The sequence below is a fragment of the Talpa europaea genome (assembly GCF_964194135.1).
Source record: "Talpa europaea genome assembly, chromosome: 13".
NCBI lineage: Eukaryota > Metazoa > Chordata > Mammalia > Eulipotyphla > Talpidae > Talpa > Talpa europaea.
In genome coordinates, this window is record NC_140080.1 from 3,212,337 (window position 1) to 3,230,430 (window position 18,094).

An 18,094-nucleotide genomic window follows, 5' to 3' on the forward strand; every position below is an offset into this window, starting at 1 on the left:
GACCCCTATATGCATATTAAAGGCTCCATTTCTATGGTTCTGTTGACCTCTAATGTTCCATGGTCCTGGCAGTGTCCCAGGCACTTCATATCTAACATCAAGCAAATTCTATTTCTCTCAATCTTGGTTAAGTATTAACCATTTTTAATATTCTTTTAAAATCTAGCATGTTTATGTTTTGGAAAGGGGACGTAACTAGTTTATCTTATTAGCCTAGATAACAATAGGCTTATCGGCTTATTGTTAGAAGTCACCTGTTTCAACTTCTCGGATTTGAGAACCTTAATGTTGAGCAGAACATTGGAGGTTCTTCACTCAGTGAATTGAGATTTCAATTTCTTAAATATCAGGTAATGGATGAGTTTGGCATTTGAAAAAAATTACCTGGGTTGTTAAAATTTTTTCCTATGCACTTCCGATGCAACACTTGCAGTTTACTTTTTCATTTATCAAGCATCTCTAGTGGGGTGGTTTGCTGAAGACAACAAGCAGTATAAATTATGATCTCTGACCTTAAAGGAGTCTATAGTCTAGTATGGAGCCCAAATGTGCACAGATAATTGCAATATGATGCAATAAGACTTTTATTAGAAGTATGACTGGAATGCTTTGCTAGAATTAGTCTTTCAATGCTGCCCAGCAAAGTGAAGAAGGCTGGACATGCTACTGAATCATAAAGTTAGTGAATGACTGGATATAAATGAGCAAAACACACAAAATGTCATGCCCCCCTAGGACAACTTGGATTGGAAAGATTGGAACTGGGTATCTATCTCACTTCCTGTACAAAAATTGAGCCTGGGGGAAGGTTTCTGGGGGGTGACTGCTAGCAGGGATAGATTTCTATTTTGGGTGGCCAAAATGTCCTGGAATTACATTGTAGATGACTGTACAAGTTTGTAAAAAAATAAAAGCCACTGAATTGTACTTTTTAAAAGGGTAAATTTTATGGTCTGGAAATGCTATCTTAATAAAAAAGATTAAAAGTCCAAAACAAACAGCAACAATGAAACCATAGCCCAGAAAGTGCAATTGAAGCTCTTATTAAAATGTTCCACTCAGGTCATTTTCACCCTGAAGAAGGATACGCTAAAGAGAAAGAATGTTTTTCAGTTAAAACAAGACTGAAGGTAGTCAAAAGATGTACTGTACTTCAATAATTCTAAGATGCATACGCTTTCTCACTTTTCTGTATAACTGCTGATGTCATAGTTTATTTGGTTGTATTTTTCTTTCTTTGTAGGCACCTACACTTGTGACATGTTTTAGAGTCAGTGAAATACAGTACTTAATTTTTAGAATTATGTGCAGAGGCTGTTAGCTGTTCCTCAATGAGTGCTCTTCTCTTTCCAGAACGTGACGAGACGTTCCGGCTGGGTAAAGGGCCTTGCAAACAAAGGCACGCTGTAGTGTGGCCACAGCCTGAGTTCTGGCCCTAGGGAGAAGGAGCACACCCTTCCTTATTCCTTCGTTTTATCTTTTTTTTGGTCATTCCTATTTCTATTTCTTTCCCCTCCCCTTTCCACCCTTCTCTCCTTTCTTCATTCCCTTCCTTCCAAACCACAGACTTCATGGTGGGAGCTGAGCAACCACCTTGACCAATGAGGTCAAAGCCATGTGTTGAGGATAAAAGACAACTGACTCTTTAATTGTCACAGAAGCAGGATAGGAGCCCTGGGCTGACTCCGCACACACGCGTGGGTGAGAGGTGTACAATCTAGCTTTTAAAGTCACTCTTATTTTGGGTTTCTTACCACAGGAGATGAATAAATATGCCAACATCAATAGCTTCTGGCTTTTCTTTTCTGGAAATAAATGATTATTGTTTTCTTCAAAGGGACAGAATAGGTTAATTTTTCCTCTTTTTAGATACACGCACGCACGCACGCGCACACACATGCGGTACTGGGGAGGTAGACAACTTATCTGGACCAAAAATGAGTTACTAAACTTAACATTTACTTAATAGGAATGTACTGAGAATAGCTTTTCACTTTCATTATCATGGAAAGAAGGTTTTCGGCCCATATTTTATGTTCTAAATAGTACCTTTGTCAGGACTGCCTGTTCAGTGCCCTGGGAGGCAGCTTTTTCAATGCAACTGAGATCTCTTGATAACACAAAATCTGCCTTGTCAGCTGAATTCCTTTAGCGTTGTGTCGCCATGTGGTGAGAATTCATGATCAGATTTCACCATTAAGAAAATTCTTTCAGCAGTACATGTACAGTCAAGTTTGCTGCCTGGATAGCTGAACATTAGGATCATGGGATTAAACATGTGTCTCATGACAAAGTTGAGAGAAATGCAACAATTTGGGTGCCTGGTTCTGTCAACGGGGCGAGGCCATGGCGGGCTGTGCCATGGGGTACCCCCGTGTGTCTGTCACTCTCTTGTTCTTCATATCTGAGGAGAGGGCACGGTGAGCAGGCCTGTTGGCTTGAGCTTGTTAATGCCACCATCAAGAATACAGACCCTGGGGTATTTCATCTTCACAAGGTGAGCAGCAAACTGAAAGAAAAACAAGGCCAAATTTATAGATGAGAAAGAACAAAATTATACTTCTGTATTCTCACTTTTTTTCTCATGCTTTTATATAATTCTTGCTGTCACCGTTATATCAATGAATCATTTAATATAACTTAAATCACTCAAACGCCGACAAACAACTTCTTTACGCCATGGAGTGTGCCTTCTTAGTTGTCTTTTGCACTTGTCTGAACAGGCCACAGACATGCAATCAGTGTGCACAGCAGCCAGCCCCAACAGCACCAGGGGTGCTCGGGAGAAGCCCACCCTCTCCAAGGTCATCAACATTCCCACTTTTCAAGTATCCCTCCAGTGGAGGCAGGGCGCCTCACATCCACAGCGCACACTTTTGGATACTGTTAGTCTGGCTCCATGTAGTGTGCCAGAGAGGAACCATAAACTGTCGCAACATGTTTTTGGAGCAACTGCAATGACCCGTACAAGACCATGCCCTTTAGTGAATTTTGAAGGATGGATCCAGGAAGCCCTTTAGAGGCCCAGCACATGGACGCTTAAAAGTTACCAAGACCTACACTTATCTCCCCCCACTTGGCCCGCCTCCCCCTGTTTGGGGTCACTGGGGATCTTTCTGCTTTCCTTGTATAGGCCTCCCTGCTTGCCAAAAGCAGAACATTCCTACTTGGTATGATCTGATAGGCTATTTTTTGGGTCTGGTAACATTAAAAAAAAAATTTCCATCTAAATTAACAGAGACAGCACTCCCAGACCCAAAAGATAACCTACCAAATCTGACCGATAGGATTCCACATTCAGACGGGGGGACCCTGCATTTATGATACAGAGTCCTCGCTGCCTGTCAGTGAGAGGGGGGCTACCTCTCTCTGGGTGGGAACAGGCTCCTGGCCCCCTTAGATCTTCTTCAAACCACCCCCAAGTTTCTGTGCACCCTCTGCCTTCCTGCTCACCTCTTTCTCTAGGAGCCAAGTCTCCACAAGGGGCCCTTCTTTTCTACCCCCAAAACTCCTTGTGAGACTGACTCTCTGTTGCTCCTATGTGTTTAAAGTGCCCGTTAAGAGCCTGCGTCTACAGACTGTTGGTTCCCTCAGGCTGCGGAGCCTGCTGTTTCTCTATCACTGGTCCCAGGACACATCAGGACTCGGGACAGGCCTGCTGGGTGGAACCAAACCTTGACAGTGAGAAGCAGTCACGTGACACACGGGGTTCTCCATGTCACAGAGTACCCCTCTCCTCTTGGCCTCCTGCAGCGCACGGCCAGACCCTCACATAGCAGCCACCTGTCAGCTCTGAGCTCTGCAGAGCACCAGGCCTTCACGCTGAGGAGGAATTACGCTCTAGTGTTTGCTGGTGGGGGCAGGTCTTCACGCAGCTCTCCCCACGCTGTGTGTCTGACACCCCCGGCTTTAGAACAGCGGCACCAGGCGCATCCGCTGTGTGGTGGGCAGGCAGCACCGACCCCAAGCATCTTGGCTTCCTTCCCCCGCAGGGAGTGATACAATTACCACTTAGGCCTGGATTCTGAGATAAACACACCATTACTCAAAAGCCTGTGGATAAGCAGTCTTAGCATTCGCTTCTTTCAAAACACTGCCGGAGCCAGCAAATGAGTAAGGGAGGACTCACTGTATGCGCAACTAATCTCCCCGAGACTGCTGCAGAGCTGGGAAGGCTTCCCGCTGCTGCTGAGAGCAGGGCATAGCCACCAGGCGCTTTGCTGCCCTGGCAAAGGCAGACAAGGAAGCAGGGCGCTGCTCTCTGGGAGGTCTAGGTCGGGCAGTGGCGGGGAGGGGGAAGAGCAGAAATGGAGAATGAGGCCAATGCTTAGACGCCTCAAAGAGAAACCAAGCTGCGTGTCATCTTTACCTGAGTTTTCAGGTAAAGATGGTGAGTGCTGCTCCTAGCTCTGGTTCCGATTATCCATGTTAATTGCTGGCGTCATGGATGCCAAGACTGCATCCTTCCACGCTTGCCACAGAAATTGCTCCTTTCACCATCTGTCCGTCTGTCCGCGGTCACAAATTCTGTATAGCCCCTGCCCAGTGCCAGGCAGGGGAGTCGGGGCCTCAGTACCCCTCCCTCTGCACCTGGCGGCCCTGGCCATGTCAGTAAGCACAGGGCGCAGACTGACTGCTGAGGCCTGGTCCCGCAGCAGTAGCTACACTGCGTCAGCATCATCCGCTGCTTCCAACAAAAGGGATGCCCAGGTCTGCTGGCGAGCACTGACAATGGAGTTTGTGGGGACGAACTCCAGCATCAGCCTTTTTTTAAAGCCCCAGGGAAAGGAACATGCAGCCAGCACTGGGAATCACTTGGTGAGCAAATGGGATTCATGTGCAGGCAGAGGTGTGTGGGACCCACACCTCGGTTTTCATAGGAGAGCTAGTCACAGCATTAAAAGAGGCTGCCCAGTGTTTGTGGGGCTGACATCAGGTGCCTCGTGGAGGGACTGCCCAGCGGGCGGTGTCCCACGTGCAGGAGCTGGGATTTGCTGGCGCAGGATCGGGCTGTAGCCGCAGGGCAGCGTGTCTGCTGCGTGTCGTGCTCCTACACACCAGGGCAGAGCTGCTGCGTGTCTGCCGTTCCTCAGGCAGGCAGCGCCAGGGCGGTGTTCCTGTCACGGGCGGAGCAGGCACACCTCAGAACAGCACCGTCTGAGAGCCGCAGGCGCTGGCGGGGCCTCCCCACTTGTTTACTCTCATTATCTTGCAGCTCACCTTGGCCTTGAAGGCTGGCATGCCTGTCCAGAGGAAGTCAAGTTCTGCCGTAGTGGAGCCATGAGTGGAGGAAAGGGGTTTGGACCTGCTCCACAGAGCAGGGGACAAGGCCAAGAGACGCAAACCCGATGAGATTTGACAGACACACTGGACCCCGTGGTTCCCCTGGCTCTCACAGAACACAGGTCCTGACGGAACCATGAGCAGCAGGATGCTGAGGAGACTGGGCTTATAACTCAGGAGATTTGGGGAGCAGCACAGGACAGGACAAGTGTTTCGGGATGTGAAATTTGGGTCTTGTGAGGCTGAAGTTCATGATAGCAACTGAACAACTGGCATAAGCGGACCAACACCCTGGCAAAGCTCAAACCTAGGTCTTCTTTCTTCCACCTTCTCTATCCCTTCCTTTCCTCCTCATAGTGCTGACTTGTGGTTAGGAAAAGTCAGCATCGGGTTGGCGTGGAGGTGAATGAAGGAATTAGCTTACAATGAGCAGCTATACTAATTTTATTTTCTGTTTTTATGGCTGTGAGGCTGATGCTCTATCAGTCTTCCAGGTCCTCTCGACCCTCTGGATGCCAAGATACGGTGGCGTTTCATATTTCCGGCACTGTGTGGGTGGGCGGGGCTGATCCTTCCCGCAAGCCATGTCCCTGTTTCCAAGAGTCTGGCTGGACAACTCAGAGAAGCGTATCTGAGATGAGAAATAGATACGGGGTGTTTCCCCCTTGAGAGCCCAGGGAGGCCCTGCACTGACTGTAATTATTCTGATTATTTAAGAGACTTTTGGGGTCCTTAATAAAGGCCCTGATCATTTAAACTGTCCCTGTCAGTGATCATAAGAGCTGGGACAGGATTACAGGAAAGAAGGGAGGAGGAGGTGCCTGACACTCTGCTGGTCTTTTCCCTCCCTGCTAGTCAGGGGTATTTTTGAAACATCTTTTTTTGTTTGTTCTGTTTTAATCCTTACCATGTTTCTCTCATACCTGAGATAAGTGTTCTGTTTCCTGCTAGCTTTCTGTATTTGGATCTTTTATAGTTAATACACTGATTTACGACTAACACAATTTTTAAAAAGGATACTACATGGGTTTACCTTTCTTAAAAAACTATGTAAGTGACATGTACAGGGCTGGTGGGAATATGTACTGGTGTGGTTGTGATGAAAAACAACTCTGAGGTCCCTCAAAAAATTAAAACTGGGACTAGCATATGACCCAGTAAGCCCACTTCCGGGTATGTATCCAAAGGAAATGAAATCTGGATCTTAATGAGATCACTGCACTCCCATGTGCACTGCAGTACTTGGGATACAACCGAAGTGACCAGTGGTAGAGAATAAAGAAAATGTGATAAACAAAAACACAGCCATATAAACACACAATGGAATATTAGTCAGGCTACAAAAGGAAATCCTGCTGTTTGCAGCAATATGGGTGACCCTGGAGAATATTACGTTAAGTGAAACAAGCAACACACACAGATACAACTACTGTGATACAACAGATCCAACATCACCTTTACCACCCGAGTTCGATTCCTGGCCAGGGATCCACATGGCCAGCTAACCCACATGGCACAGCAGACCTCTCCTATCTCGCCCGCTACTCCCCTCAGCAGCGTATTTCAGTAGATCCACCTGTTCTGCTCCCCACTCTGTCTCTGGAAATCCCCTCACCCTTGCACCTCTGGCCTGCACCCCAGTTCTTCTACTCAAAAATAAGTAAAATCTTAAAAAAAAAAAAAGTCAAGCTCTCAGAAGCAGAGAGCAGGATGGTGGTTGCCCTGGCGAGGGGTGGCATGGAGGAAATTAGGAGATATTACTCAAAATGCTCAGTTTCAGCTATGTGAGCTGAATAAGTTCTGCAGATCTGTGGTGACTAAGCTACAATGTCCAGCAAATGTGACAATACTGTATTGTGTACTTGAAATTTGCTAAGAAAGGAAATGGTAACTATGGGAGGTGGGGGATATGTTAACTGACTTGACTGTTGTGATCTTTTCACAATGTGCCCATATATCAAGACGTCAAGTTGTACTCCTCTAGTAAACACAGCTCCTATGTGTCAATTATGCTGCAGCGCCGGGAAAAAAAGAGGACGACGAAAGGTGGGGTTGTCACAGTAATAACATCTAACAACAATCAGGCAGGGCTGCCTTCGTTTCTTATTCCATTCCCAGGAGAGTAGCAACAGGGCAATGCCCACAAGGTGAACACAAGGTCAGTGAGCGTTTCCCACACACCACAGGCACCGGTGACAAGGAAGGAGCGGAACAGGTAATTCCAGGGATTAGGCTAGCATGTCCTGCGCTGGAAAGCGTCATCAGGTTATGCAATGAGAAGAGAGTGTGAGAGCTGACCAACAACCAGCCATTTCATGCCCAGGCTTCTGATCCATGCTTATTTTAAGGATGACTACTCTAGTGGTGTCCGGGACATCTGGAATCTGATGTGTGGTGTGCACTAGTCTACTCTTCCTTTTGGAACTGATCTTTGGGATTAGGCAATTTGATAGCGTAAAGGTTTTATTGTAAAAAGCATTTTTATGGCTTGTGTTATATAGGGGGGTGTAGAAATAATCACAATGTGCTAACTCAATGTGGGTTTTTTTTGTTTTCATTTTCTTTTGCTTATAGTTTCTGTCTTTATTTCATCTCTTCCCATTCTCTCTCTACCTTTTTATTAAGAAATGTGTCAAAGGGACCTCCCTGGTTGCTCAGGGGTTAGGCTCAGTGCTATCACCACCATGGCCTGAATTCGATCCCTGGCCAGGAAGCTACCCACATGGTGCAGCAGACCTCTCCTGACTCACCCGCTGCCCCCCTCAGCAGTGTATTTCAGTGGATCTGCCTGTTCTGTCCCCCGCTGTTTCAGGTGAATCCTCTCACCTCTCACACCTCTGGCCTGTACCCTAGTTCTTGTATGCATAAATAAATAAAAATAAATCTAAAAAAAAGATATGTGTCAAAATATATAAAAATAGACAAAAGCGATATAAGAGCCATAGGTTCCCAACACCTGACTCCAGCAGTTATAACTCATGGCTGTGCACTTCATTTACTCCTCCCACATACTCTCCGCTCCCTTGTGCCATGCTGACATATCAATTAGTACATACATATGTCTTTGAAATACACTAAAAAATACAACCACACTTCTGTTATCACATCGAGATAAAATTAACAATCATCCGTTAATATGATCAAATGATCATGATAGGAAAGGACTCACTCAACAGCTACTTCACAAATGCCACCCTCGCCCCCATCATCCACTTACCTATACCCACAATCTGTTTATTTTCATTCAGAGTCAAGCAAGGTCCACACAGTGAATGGAGGTCTTTTGATCTACAGGTTGTTCTCTCTTTTCATTTCTTTTTTTTTAAAAGATTTATTTATTTATACAAGCACTGGGTACAGTCAGAAGTGCGGGAGGGTGAGAGAATTCACCAGAGCCAGAGCCAGAGCGGGGAACAGAACAGGCAGACAGAGGACACTACTGAGGGGAGCAGCGGGCATGGCAGGAGAGGTCTGTGTGCCATGTGGGATCCTCGCTGGCGGCTGGGGATGGAACCGGCATTGTGGAGGCTGTTGTCAGCTTCACACGCCAGCGCTCAACCGCTGCGCCACCAGGGAGGCCCTCTCTTTTCATTTCTTTGCAGGAAGCTGATTCTCTCTCAAATTCTCTCTTATCAGACTTTTGGCGCCATTCCTCCCCCAAAACACCCTTATGAAAGTCAGCAACCATCTCCACTTGGTCACACTGCCAAATCCCATCTTCAAGACTCAATCTGAATCTGACTTGACCCATCAGCATCATCCGACACATTTGATCGTTTGCTCCTATTTCCAGAACTCTCCTCTCAGCCTTGGCTATGCTAACCACCCTGCTTCTCCCACCTCACCAGTGAGGTCTTTCCATCTTTCTAGCCTCCCCCGCAGGCCTCCTCATCAACCTGACCTCTGCCTATGGCCCAGTGTTCTGACTGCTTCTCTTCATCCCTCCATGATTTCTTCTAGTCCCATCTCGCCACTGATGATTTTAAATTTCTATCTTTAATCTTTTCCTTGAACTTTGAACTCATCAATATGCATCCTTAGTAGTTTCACTTGGATGCCTACAGACGTTCTCCAACTTAACAGTTTCAAAGGGGAACACTTGATTCCTATCTGTACCTGCCTGCAGTCTTCATTTCAAAAACCTGCAGCCCTGCTCTTCCAGTTGCTTAAGCGACAAACTCGGATATGTATGTGTGTCCTCATTTCCTCTACTCAGGAATTACGATGTCTCTAACTTTCCAAATGTGCTCACAGTCTCATCATTTCTCACCACGTCCTCACTACAAACTAACCCGGTACTTCTTACCTACATCACTCCAGCTTTATCTCAACTGGATAGTCAAGAGAGGCTCCTTTCACAATGCAAGTCAGACCTCTTTTCGAAGTGCTTTAATGATCTCTCATTTTATTCAGAATAAAACTAAAGCCTTCATCACCGTCTAGGGGGTCCTGCATGAGCTGCAAATCTGCAAGCCCCGCCCCCACCCCATCCTCAGCCCCTCCCATTGCATCTCCAAGTCCAAATCCCCATCACCACTTAGATCGTGGCAATAACTTCTTGTCTGACAACCTCTCTCCTGGACCCTGTAGTCTTTTTCTACAAAGCAACCAGAATGGGACTTTAAAAATCCAAGTCAGAGCATATACAACACTAATTTCCCTGCGTTGCAGTGGCTTTCCATCTCACTCAGAATACGGCTCACCTGATCACCCTAGGAAGATGGTAAGATTCTTATTTTTCATTTCATCATTGATAACCTTTGGTATTTTGTGCTATCGACTGTCTGTCTCTCCCAGTGTACTGTAAGCTCCATGAAGGTGGGGCTTTTGTTTTACTTATGGTTTCTCCAGTGCTCAGAGGAATGCCTGGTACGTGGCATTTGCCCTACTATTTGCTGAATAATTGCTTCATTCATTCAACAAATGATTTTTGAGCATCTGCTCGTGAGGCACTGGGCAAGTGGTCTCATTGCCAGTGGAGGAGGCAGGAAGGGTGTTAGGGCAAGTAGTGAGGAAGCTGTCTATCAAATAGGAAACTACTGAGTAAGAGTCAGTATTTCTTTTATCCTTTACTGCCAGGGTCTTCAGGAAACTCTTGTATGAAGTGAGAAGTAAGATCAATTTAAAACATGTCTTCTAAAAGTCATTTCTACAAACAAAATCCCACATTTATACAAAAAGCACTGATGAAGTTCGTAAGTGCAGAAGTGACAAACTCTTAGGCAACAATTTTAATGCAAATGTCTAGAGAGCAGTGAGGTAAGAGACAATGTCCTCAGGTCATTTCCACCACCAAGGAACAGGAGTAGATGAAAGACAGTGAGGTGGATGCAGCAAGAGACTTGGCTTTCTGCTGGGCTCCTTGCCTACCTTAGGCCCTGTTCTCTCACGGAGTTTGGCAATTTTCAGAGGGATTTGGGCCAATCAAGAGGCATGTGAAAAAAAGGTAAGTTAATATTTTCACATTCTAAATTTGTCTCTTCTGCTCTACTCATTACATGTAATCCTTCTAACACAATCATACCTCCCTAGTGGCACAAGGGGTTAAGCACTGCACTATGAAGCAATCAGCAGCCTCTGCAGCATGAGTTCAATCACTGGCCAGCCAGGGAGCAACCCACATGGTGCAGCAGACCTCTCCTGACTCGCCCGCCGCTCCCCTCAGCAGTGTACTTCAGTCAATCTGTCTGTTCTGTTCCCCACTGTCTCTGGTGAATCCTCTCAATCCCCACATCTTTTATGCTCTTGTATGCATAAATAAATAAATCTTTAAAAAAAAATAAAGGCAGGCACAGAATATTTGGGCACATGGAAGGCAAAGCAACTTCTCCATTGTTTGCCGTGTTGAAATCCTAAGAACAGATTCTCCTGTCAAAATGTTTTCCTTTTCTTCTTCTTTCATTTTTCTTCTATCTCATTTACTTTCCTATCTCCTCCATTTTGCACTAAAGCACAATTTTCTTATTTATTAGCTACTTTCTAATGGAGAGGATGGATTTTTTATAATTTCTTGAAACAAAGACAAGTTATATCTTTTACTGGTCCTTTGATAATCTCTTCTTGAGGCTTCTACCTGGAATTTGTCTTCCTTTCTGGAATAATGCATTTATGACCTTTTAAATTTAATTGAGAAGAAAGAAAGCCCTACATCATTTTTCTATATTGTAGAATACTAAGAGTTTATGGAAAGATTCTGTATAAACACATCTAGTTGTAACTCTTGAGTTTTGTTTGAACCTCCAAATGCTTGACTGGTTATTTGATATTTGTCCAAAATTTATCGCATTCCCTCCATACCACTTCATTCTTCCCTTCCCTTTCCCTATTAAAGGTATCAGCAACCTATCCCAAGACCCAACCTGGAAACTGCAAGGTTACCCTTGACTACTTTGTAAAAGCCTCCTTTGGCTCTGTACCCAATCTGTCAGTTCTCTGAGATTTGTCTTGGATCTCTTCCTTGTTTGCCATTGCTCTGCAACTACTCTATTTAGACCCTAGTTACTCTTGGATTAGTTCCTAAGTGGTTCTTGGGCTTTCAGTTCATCCTGTTCCATTTTCCTGGCTCTCTGCTGCCCACATGGTAACAAGGTCCTCATTAAATCCTGAGACTTCAGCCCCTGCTGTGCAGAGAATTCTTCCTTCTCCGCAGGCATCCTTAAGCATCTCTATGGATCATCCTGTTCAAGGGCTGGTCTGTCTACAGTCAGTAAGGAAATAGGTGGAACCAACCTAAATGGTCCTACCAAAAGGATCATTTTGATAATGAGTCTCAAGTTTCTTTGCTTTGAACAATACAAGATATTCTTGCTGTTCGCTTGCTTGTTCTTTCTATGAAGAATGCATGCACGTATAACTTACAGATTAATGAGAAGAGTGTGCGTTAGGGTCTCAAGGAAGGTCAGAGAAGCCGGCGAGAGGATGTTATCAGACACTGAGTCAGCTGGGAGCAGTGCGGGCCTTTCCCCATCTCCGCTGGGCAGCCACAGGCCTGACTATCAGCCTCAGACAGACCCTCCATTGTCTGTCCCCCACACTCGCGAGCTCTGCCAGCTACCTGGCGGCAGGACGCTGCTGGCTTGAGAGGGGAAGTCAGCAGGAAGGTGCATTGAGAACCTGGCATTGAAATGGACTGGGGAAAGAGGGAGAGTGAAATTCTTGAATTGGTCTGTTTCTTGGAGTTTTAGTTTCTTTTTTGCTGGGATCATGGGTTAAGGAAAGACACTGTAAACGTGATATTCAAATGTATTTCTAGAAATAAAGCTGACAGTGTTGCTTTCCTTCTGAAAAACCTTTTAATAGCTCCCACTGCTAAAATGTAAACTGCTCAACACAGCACTCAAGGTCATCAATAACCCAATTCTCAGCCTCACTGGCAGCCAGATGTTCTTAGAGGAAGCTTTCCAGCACTGGGCCATCTCCTTTGCTCTGAACGTGCCCTCCCGACTGTGGCCCGCCTCCAGATGCTTTTCCTTATTGGAATTCCACCCATAATTCTGGGTTGAGGTCTAGCACTACCTCCATGATGCTCTCAGTAGCCCCACTTACCCAGAGGAAATTTTCCTCTTTCATACTGATTTCCTAGAACGTCAATCATAAATCTCAGCAAATGAGGCATTCTTCTTTGAGTTTTAATCAGTTACATACATGTCTTCTCTTCTTAACTAGATTGTAAGATTTTTGAGGATGAAGGACTGTCATTCTTACTTCCATTTCCTCATAATAGTTTCTATCATGCAGGTACTCCATGTTTGTTGTCTTGAATTAAATCAGTAGCTAATATCATTTATTCTTTTCTCTTTCAATTTTTTTTTTTTACCAATCACTGCAAATGTATGGTGTATGAAAAACTATTGTTTTTCAAGTGTTCATTCATTAACTTAGGTTAATTTACATTAATGTAATTCCACCAGAACATCATTATTGAGTGTTTTCCACCTGCTAGGGGCTGGGACTCAATAGCAAACATGGTAAAGCTGCTGTCCTGAGTGAGCTTGGGGTTCAGCTGGAGAAGCAGGTGAGTGAATAGGGGGGTACAACACCATTATGCAGTCATCCTTCATTTCTGGGCAACTGTGTCTGCAGGAGCGAACTTGGAAGAGGGTGAGTGGGCATGAAATGGGCCCATGCTCTCTCTGTCCAGTGTTGTACCCTCACACGGCCCTGTGAGACCCTGTAGGGAGCACAGGTGCCATGCAGTGCACACAGAAACTCTCGGGATAATAGTGTTCCTGCTACCAGTATCACAGAAAGTAAAAGATTTTCTGTGACTACTTGGGAAAGCACTTAGCCTCTGAGTATAGGAGTTAGAAAGAGTTCCATGAAGAAATGCTATATAAACAGGCTTTCAAGACAAATGTGGGGCACCTAGGGGAACAGAAGTGGGAAGACTGCTCCACATAGAGACAGGCACACCTAAACCACATATAAGGAACTACACATGATTAACTGTGGCTTTGACCTAAGAGGGTGATGGAACAGCAGTGAGGGGTGAGCTTGGAAAACAAAATAGGGCCCAGAACATGAAGGATCTTACAAGCCACGGTCAGCGTCTGCATTTTATTTGGAAGACAATGGGAATCACAGACACACTTTGGCAATGATCAGATTTACATTTAAAAAGCCTCACTCAGTGCTGGGGCAGAACAGGCAGGACCATGAAATGCTGGAGATGTGAGTGAGGACAGTGGGGATGAGAGAGTTTCAGAGCTAGCTAACGTGTGATGATAAGACAAATGGTAACTTTCTATGATTTGTTGCCACTAGTCACGAAGGTTAGAGAACTGGTCTTTAATCACAGCCTGGGTGGTATGCAGGAAAGCGCAGGGACTTTGTCATTAGCCCAGGGCATGAATCACCGTCTGCAGCTGGTCAGCTGTGGGGTCTTGGGTAACTCAAGTTTGTTTGACCTTAATTCTTTCACTTGCTAATAATATACTCAAATGCACATTCGAGTGTTATTGGAAGGACTAGCTCACAGAGCATATGTACAAGTGCTTGAATCATAGAAGAAATAATAAGCTACTTTCCCACTTTCCTCTTATCCTCCTCATTCCTTTCCCCAATCGATCCTTTATTAGAAGAACCATTACAACAACTGTACGGATTGCAACTTAAAGCAGACTTGTCCCCAAATGGGATGTAAGGTAGGCCTTTCCAGCATCCATGGTGGCTGCTCATTATGGAACAGCAATTCATACCAGTGATTCATGGTTCACTGGGTCACACATATGTCTGGCAAGCAGATGAAAGCCATGGATCTACTCTTTCAAAAAATATGGTGCATGTCCAACACCGAACGGATAATTTCACAGATCTCCTAAAACACATGCTGGACTCTAGGGTCAAAAAGTTTTCCTTTATGTCAATGCATTTAATTAAAAAAAATTATGATAGCAATAATGACCTAGTGTTTCTGCATAAGCCAACTGGGATCTTCCTGTAGATTTACAGACTGGTGTTTAATAAAAGCTGATACAAGTCCTCCTGGGAATGGTGATGTGGACAACTCTTTTTAAGTTGTTATCAAGAAAATAGGAAAGAAGATTTCTATATATGCCATGAAAGTCTGTGTGACAAGTTTTTATTCTAACAACAAACTTGTGAAAGATGACTCCTATTAGAGGAGAAACCTCCTCTGATAAAATGCCATCCTCTTATCCCTCATGTATCAGGAGTTTGAATGAGTCTTGCACACCATTTTCCTTTCATCTGTGATATTTGGGACCAGGATCTCAGCATTGATCATTTATCAACTTCTGTTTACACTGGACAGTGGAGAACAGTATACCATGCTCTGTCCAAGCCGCCAATCACATTCCAGAGGGTACTAAGCTCTGCGGAGAATGTATACAACGAAGATTCAGATTCAAAACACAGCCAGGCTGTGACGGATCACTGCCAAGTTCCAACCCCTGTAGGTTGAGCGGGAGGGCAACTATGGTTGGTTAGTTTCTTCTTCGGCCACAAACATTCCTGTGGTAAGGAGCAATTAATTAAATGGTGGGCTGTGGAGGCCAGGGTGGGTTCGGAGAACAACACTCCCTGAGACAAGACAACTTTCCTCCTGCAAAAGGTCATGAACAGAGTGCCAGAGATTGCAAGATTTAGATGATTTGGCAGTTTTTTTCCGGCAAGTTGGATATGAGCTCCTCCTCTTTTCAAAAAGCGGTTGTACTTCATCACATAAGCCATCTGGCAAACATTGAAGCAAACCCCAGCGTCTGCCCTGGGTGTCTTCAGGCCCCTGTGGTGCCACGCTTGTTGCTTTGTACTTCACACAGCTTTGGAAAAGCATCAACTGTAGGAACTCTACAGGACAGGACAGACCTTATTTCGCAGGCCTTTGACAGTAAGGTATCTTCCGTCCTGAACACATGCGAAGTTACCTAAGAGTGTTCACTGTTACTTGTAAGCCTTAGAGGATGCCCTATGTATCCCAGCAGCATTCATGTCTAACATGGTTCCTTATAATCTGACATAAACCCACAGACCAAAACATTTGCTGACAAGAAGGCAGGGGAAAAGTCAAGAATAAATCTGAGTTTAACCGCAGCAGAGCTTGTAGGTCTAACAAGACCAAAGAGGAATTCCTTGCATACTTGGAACTCATAAAGGAGACTTACTTCCCATTCCTTATCACAATGCAAGGTACAACTATAAAGCAGAGGCCTAATATATGTTCTAAGCGAGAAAAGATCCTGCACACAGCGGCTTAGGAGTGTCACAGCAATCTTGAGAAGAAGGCAGATACGATCTGGATTCAGGGGGCTTCACTACACAGAACATACATGCTAGATGGGTCTGAAGTCTTCTGGGCGTCATCTGGTCTCCACTGGAGGAGGATAATATCAGATGCCCGAGACCAGAGGCCAGGAATGTTGAGCAAAGAGAGGAAGGAGAAGAGCTCAATAGAGAAGGGCCTGACAAAGGGTCATCACAGTGCCATAAAATTTGCTATATTTAGCTCAGCTAAGGGATCCAGAAGTGATGGGGTGGGAGGCGAGGGAGAAGCCTCATGTTACCACAGGACAAATTAATTTCCAGTCTAACATCCAAAGGTCAAGTAACCTTGGCCTCCAGGGGAATGTAAATGAACACAACTGGACTATTATCTTATTTTAAAAATAGCTGCAATGGCATGCTTTACTTATTATAAGTCTGATTATCTTCCATTGAAAATAGAGGCCATATTTTAAATTGATTCCTTGCATACCATAAGTAGGGTCATCAGTGACTCACACTGTAGTCACAGAGTTGGGAGAAATATCCTCTCTTGTCTAAATTTCTCAATTAAATGTTGTTCAAAATATATGCATTTAGCTCTTTTCAAATGTTTTTGTTTTATCTTAAAGAAAAGAGTAAGCACACACAGCTTATCACAACTGCCTTGTTCTCAGATGAATGTTTTTCTTTTTCTTTTTCTTCTTCTTCTTCTTTCTTGTATTACATTGCATCAACCACAACATATTTATCTTTTCTATGTTGCTGGACTTTTGAATTTTTAGATTATTTCCAAATTTGGACTATGACAAACAATGCTGCTATAAATATTATTTGCTATGTATTGTGGTATCCAATAATCTCCAGTGCTCATAAACAAGGAAAGAAATCACCAGGATGTAGCTATAGATATTTTCATACTAGGCAAATATCTGACATTCAAAAGCAGGCCAAATTAACCTGCATATAAATATCTTCATTCTCTACTAAGATTGCCAAAATGTCTTCCAAAGTGGTTGTGCCAACTTTAACATCCAGCACGAGTGAATGATTACTCCAGTTTCTTCATGCCCTTAATAATAATGTTTGGGGTAATCAGATTCTGCTCTTCCTCTTTTTACTCTTCTTTGGGATTTTCCATATATTTATACCTTTGCACCCTGGATATTCTGACCTTTCTCTCTCTTTTTTTTTTTAAAGATTTATTTATTTATATAAGAAACGGGGTACAGTCAGAGGCACAGGAGGGTGAGAGAATTCACCAGAGACAGAGCAGGGAACAGAACAGGCAGACGGACCAAAGACACTGCTGAGGGGAACAGCGGGCGAGACAGGAGAGTTCTGCCATGACATGTGGGTTGCTCTCTGGCCGGCCAGGATAGAACTCGTGCTGCAGAGGCTGCAGACAGCTTCACAGCTCACCCGATGCGCCACTGGGGAGGCCCTCTAACCTCTCTTTATCTGCTTGTAATTCGCTCACAAACTCAGTCATTAAATTCTAAACTTTAGTCACTTTCTTTTCTAAAATTTCTATATAGTTGTTTTTTAATTCTGTGATGACACTTCCTATAGTTTTCAGTTTCCTGCCAATATAAAATATTTGCCCTTTATTGCCTTAAACACAGTAAACGTAACTCTTTTTTAAAAAAATTAAAAAAAAAGATTTATTTATTTATGTATAAAAGAATCAGGGTACAGGCCAGAGGTGTGTGTGTGGGGGGGTGAGAGGATTCACCAGAGACAGAGTGGGGAACAGAACAGACAAACTGACTGAAATACACTGCTGAGGGGAGCAGCGGGCAAGTCAGGAGAGGTCTGCTGCGCCATGTAGGTAGCACCCTGGCCTGGGATCGAACTCGTGCTGCAATGGCTGCAGACAGCTTCATAGGTTGCATCTTAATCCCTTGTGCCACCATGAAGGCCCATAAACATAATTCTTATACTATGAATTTGAATATTCCAGTATCTGAGTTCTTGAAAGATCTAATTCTGATATATATTACATGTTAACATTTGAGGCAAAATTGGAGTCCTATATTTTATCCCATAAGTTTGAAAATTTGAGGCACAAAGAGACAAAGCTGAATTAAGA

General features: G+C 44.4%; 1 protein-coding gene across 3 annotated transcripts in view; it reads right to left on the bottom strand.

Moving 5' to 3' along the window:
- Positions 1-2,398: 2,398 nt before the first annotated feature.
- The window catches only part of TBCK (TBC1 domain containing kinase), a gene marked incomplete at its 3' end in the record, with an annotated part of 123,915 nt that continues 108,219 nt past the window's right edge, over positions 2,399-18,094 (bottom strand). For all 3 annotated transcript variants that reach the window (XM_084251938.1, XM_084251937.1, XM_084251936.1), the window contains one exon: positions 2,399-2,509. In XM_084251938.1, the coding sequence (XP_084108064.1) occupies positions 2,399-2,509 (111 nt within the window). The remainder of the gene's footprint in view (positions 2,510-18,094) is intronic.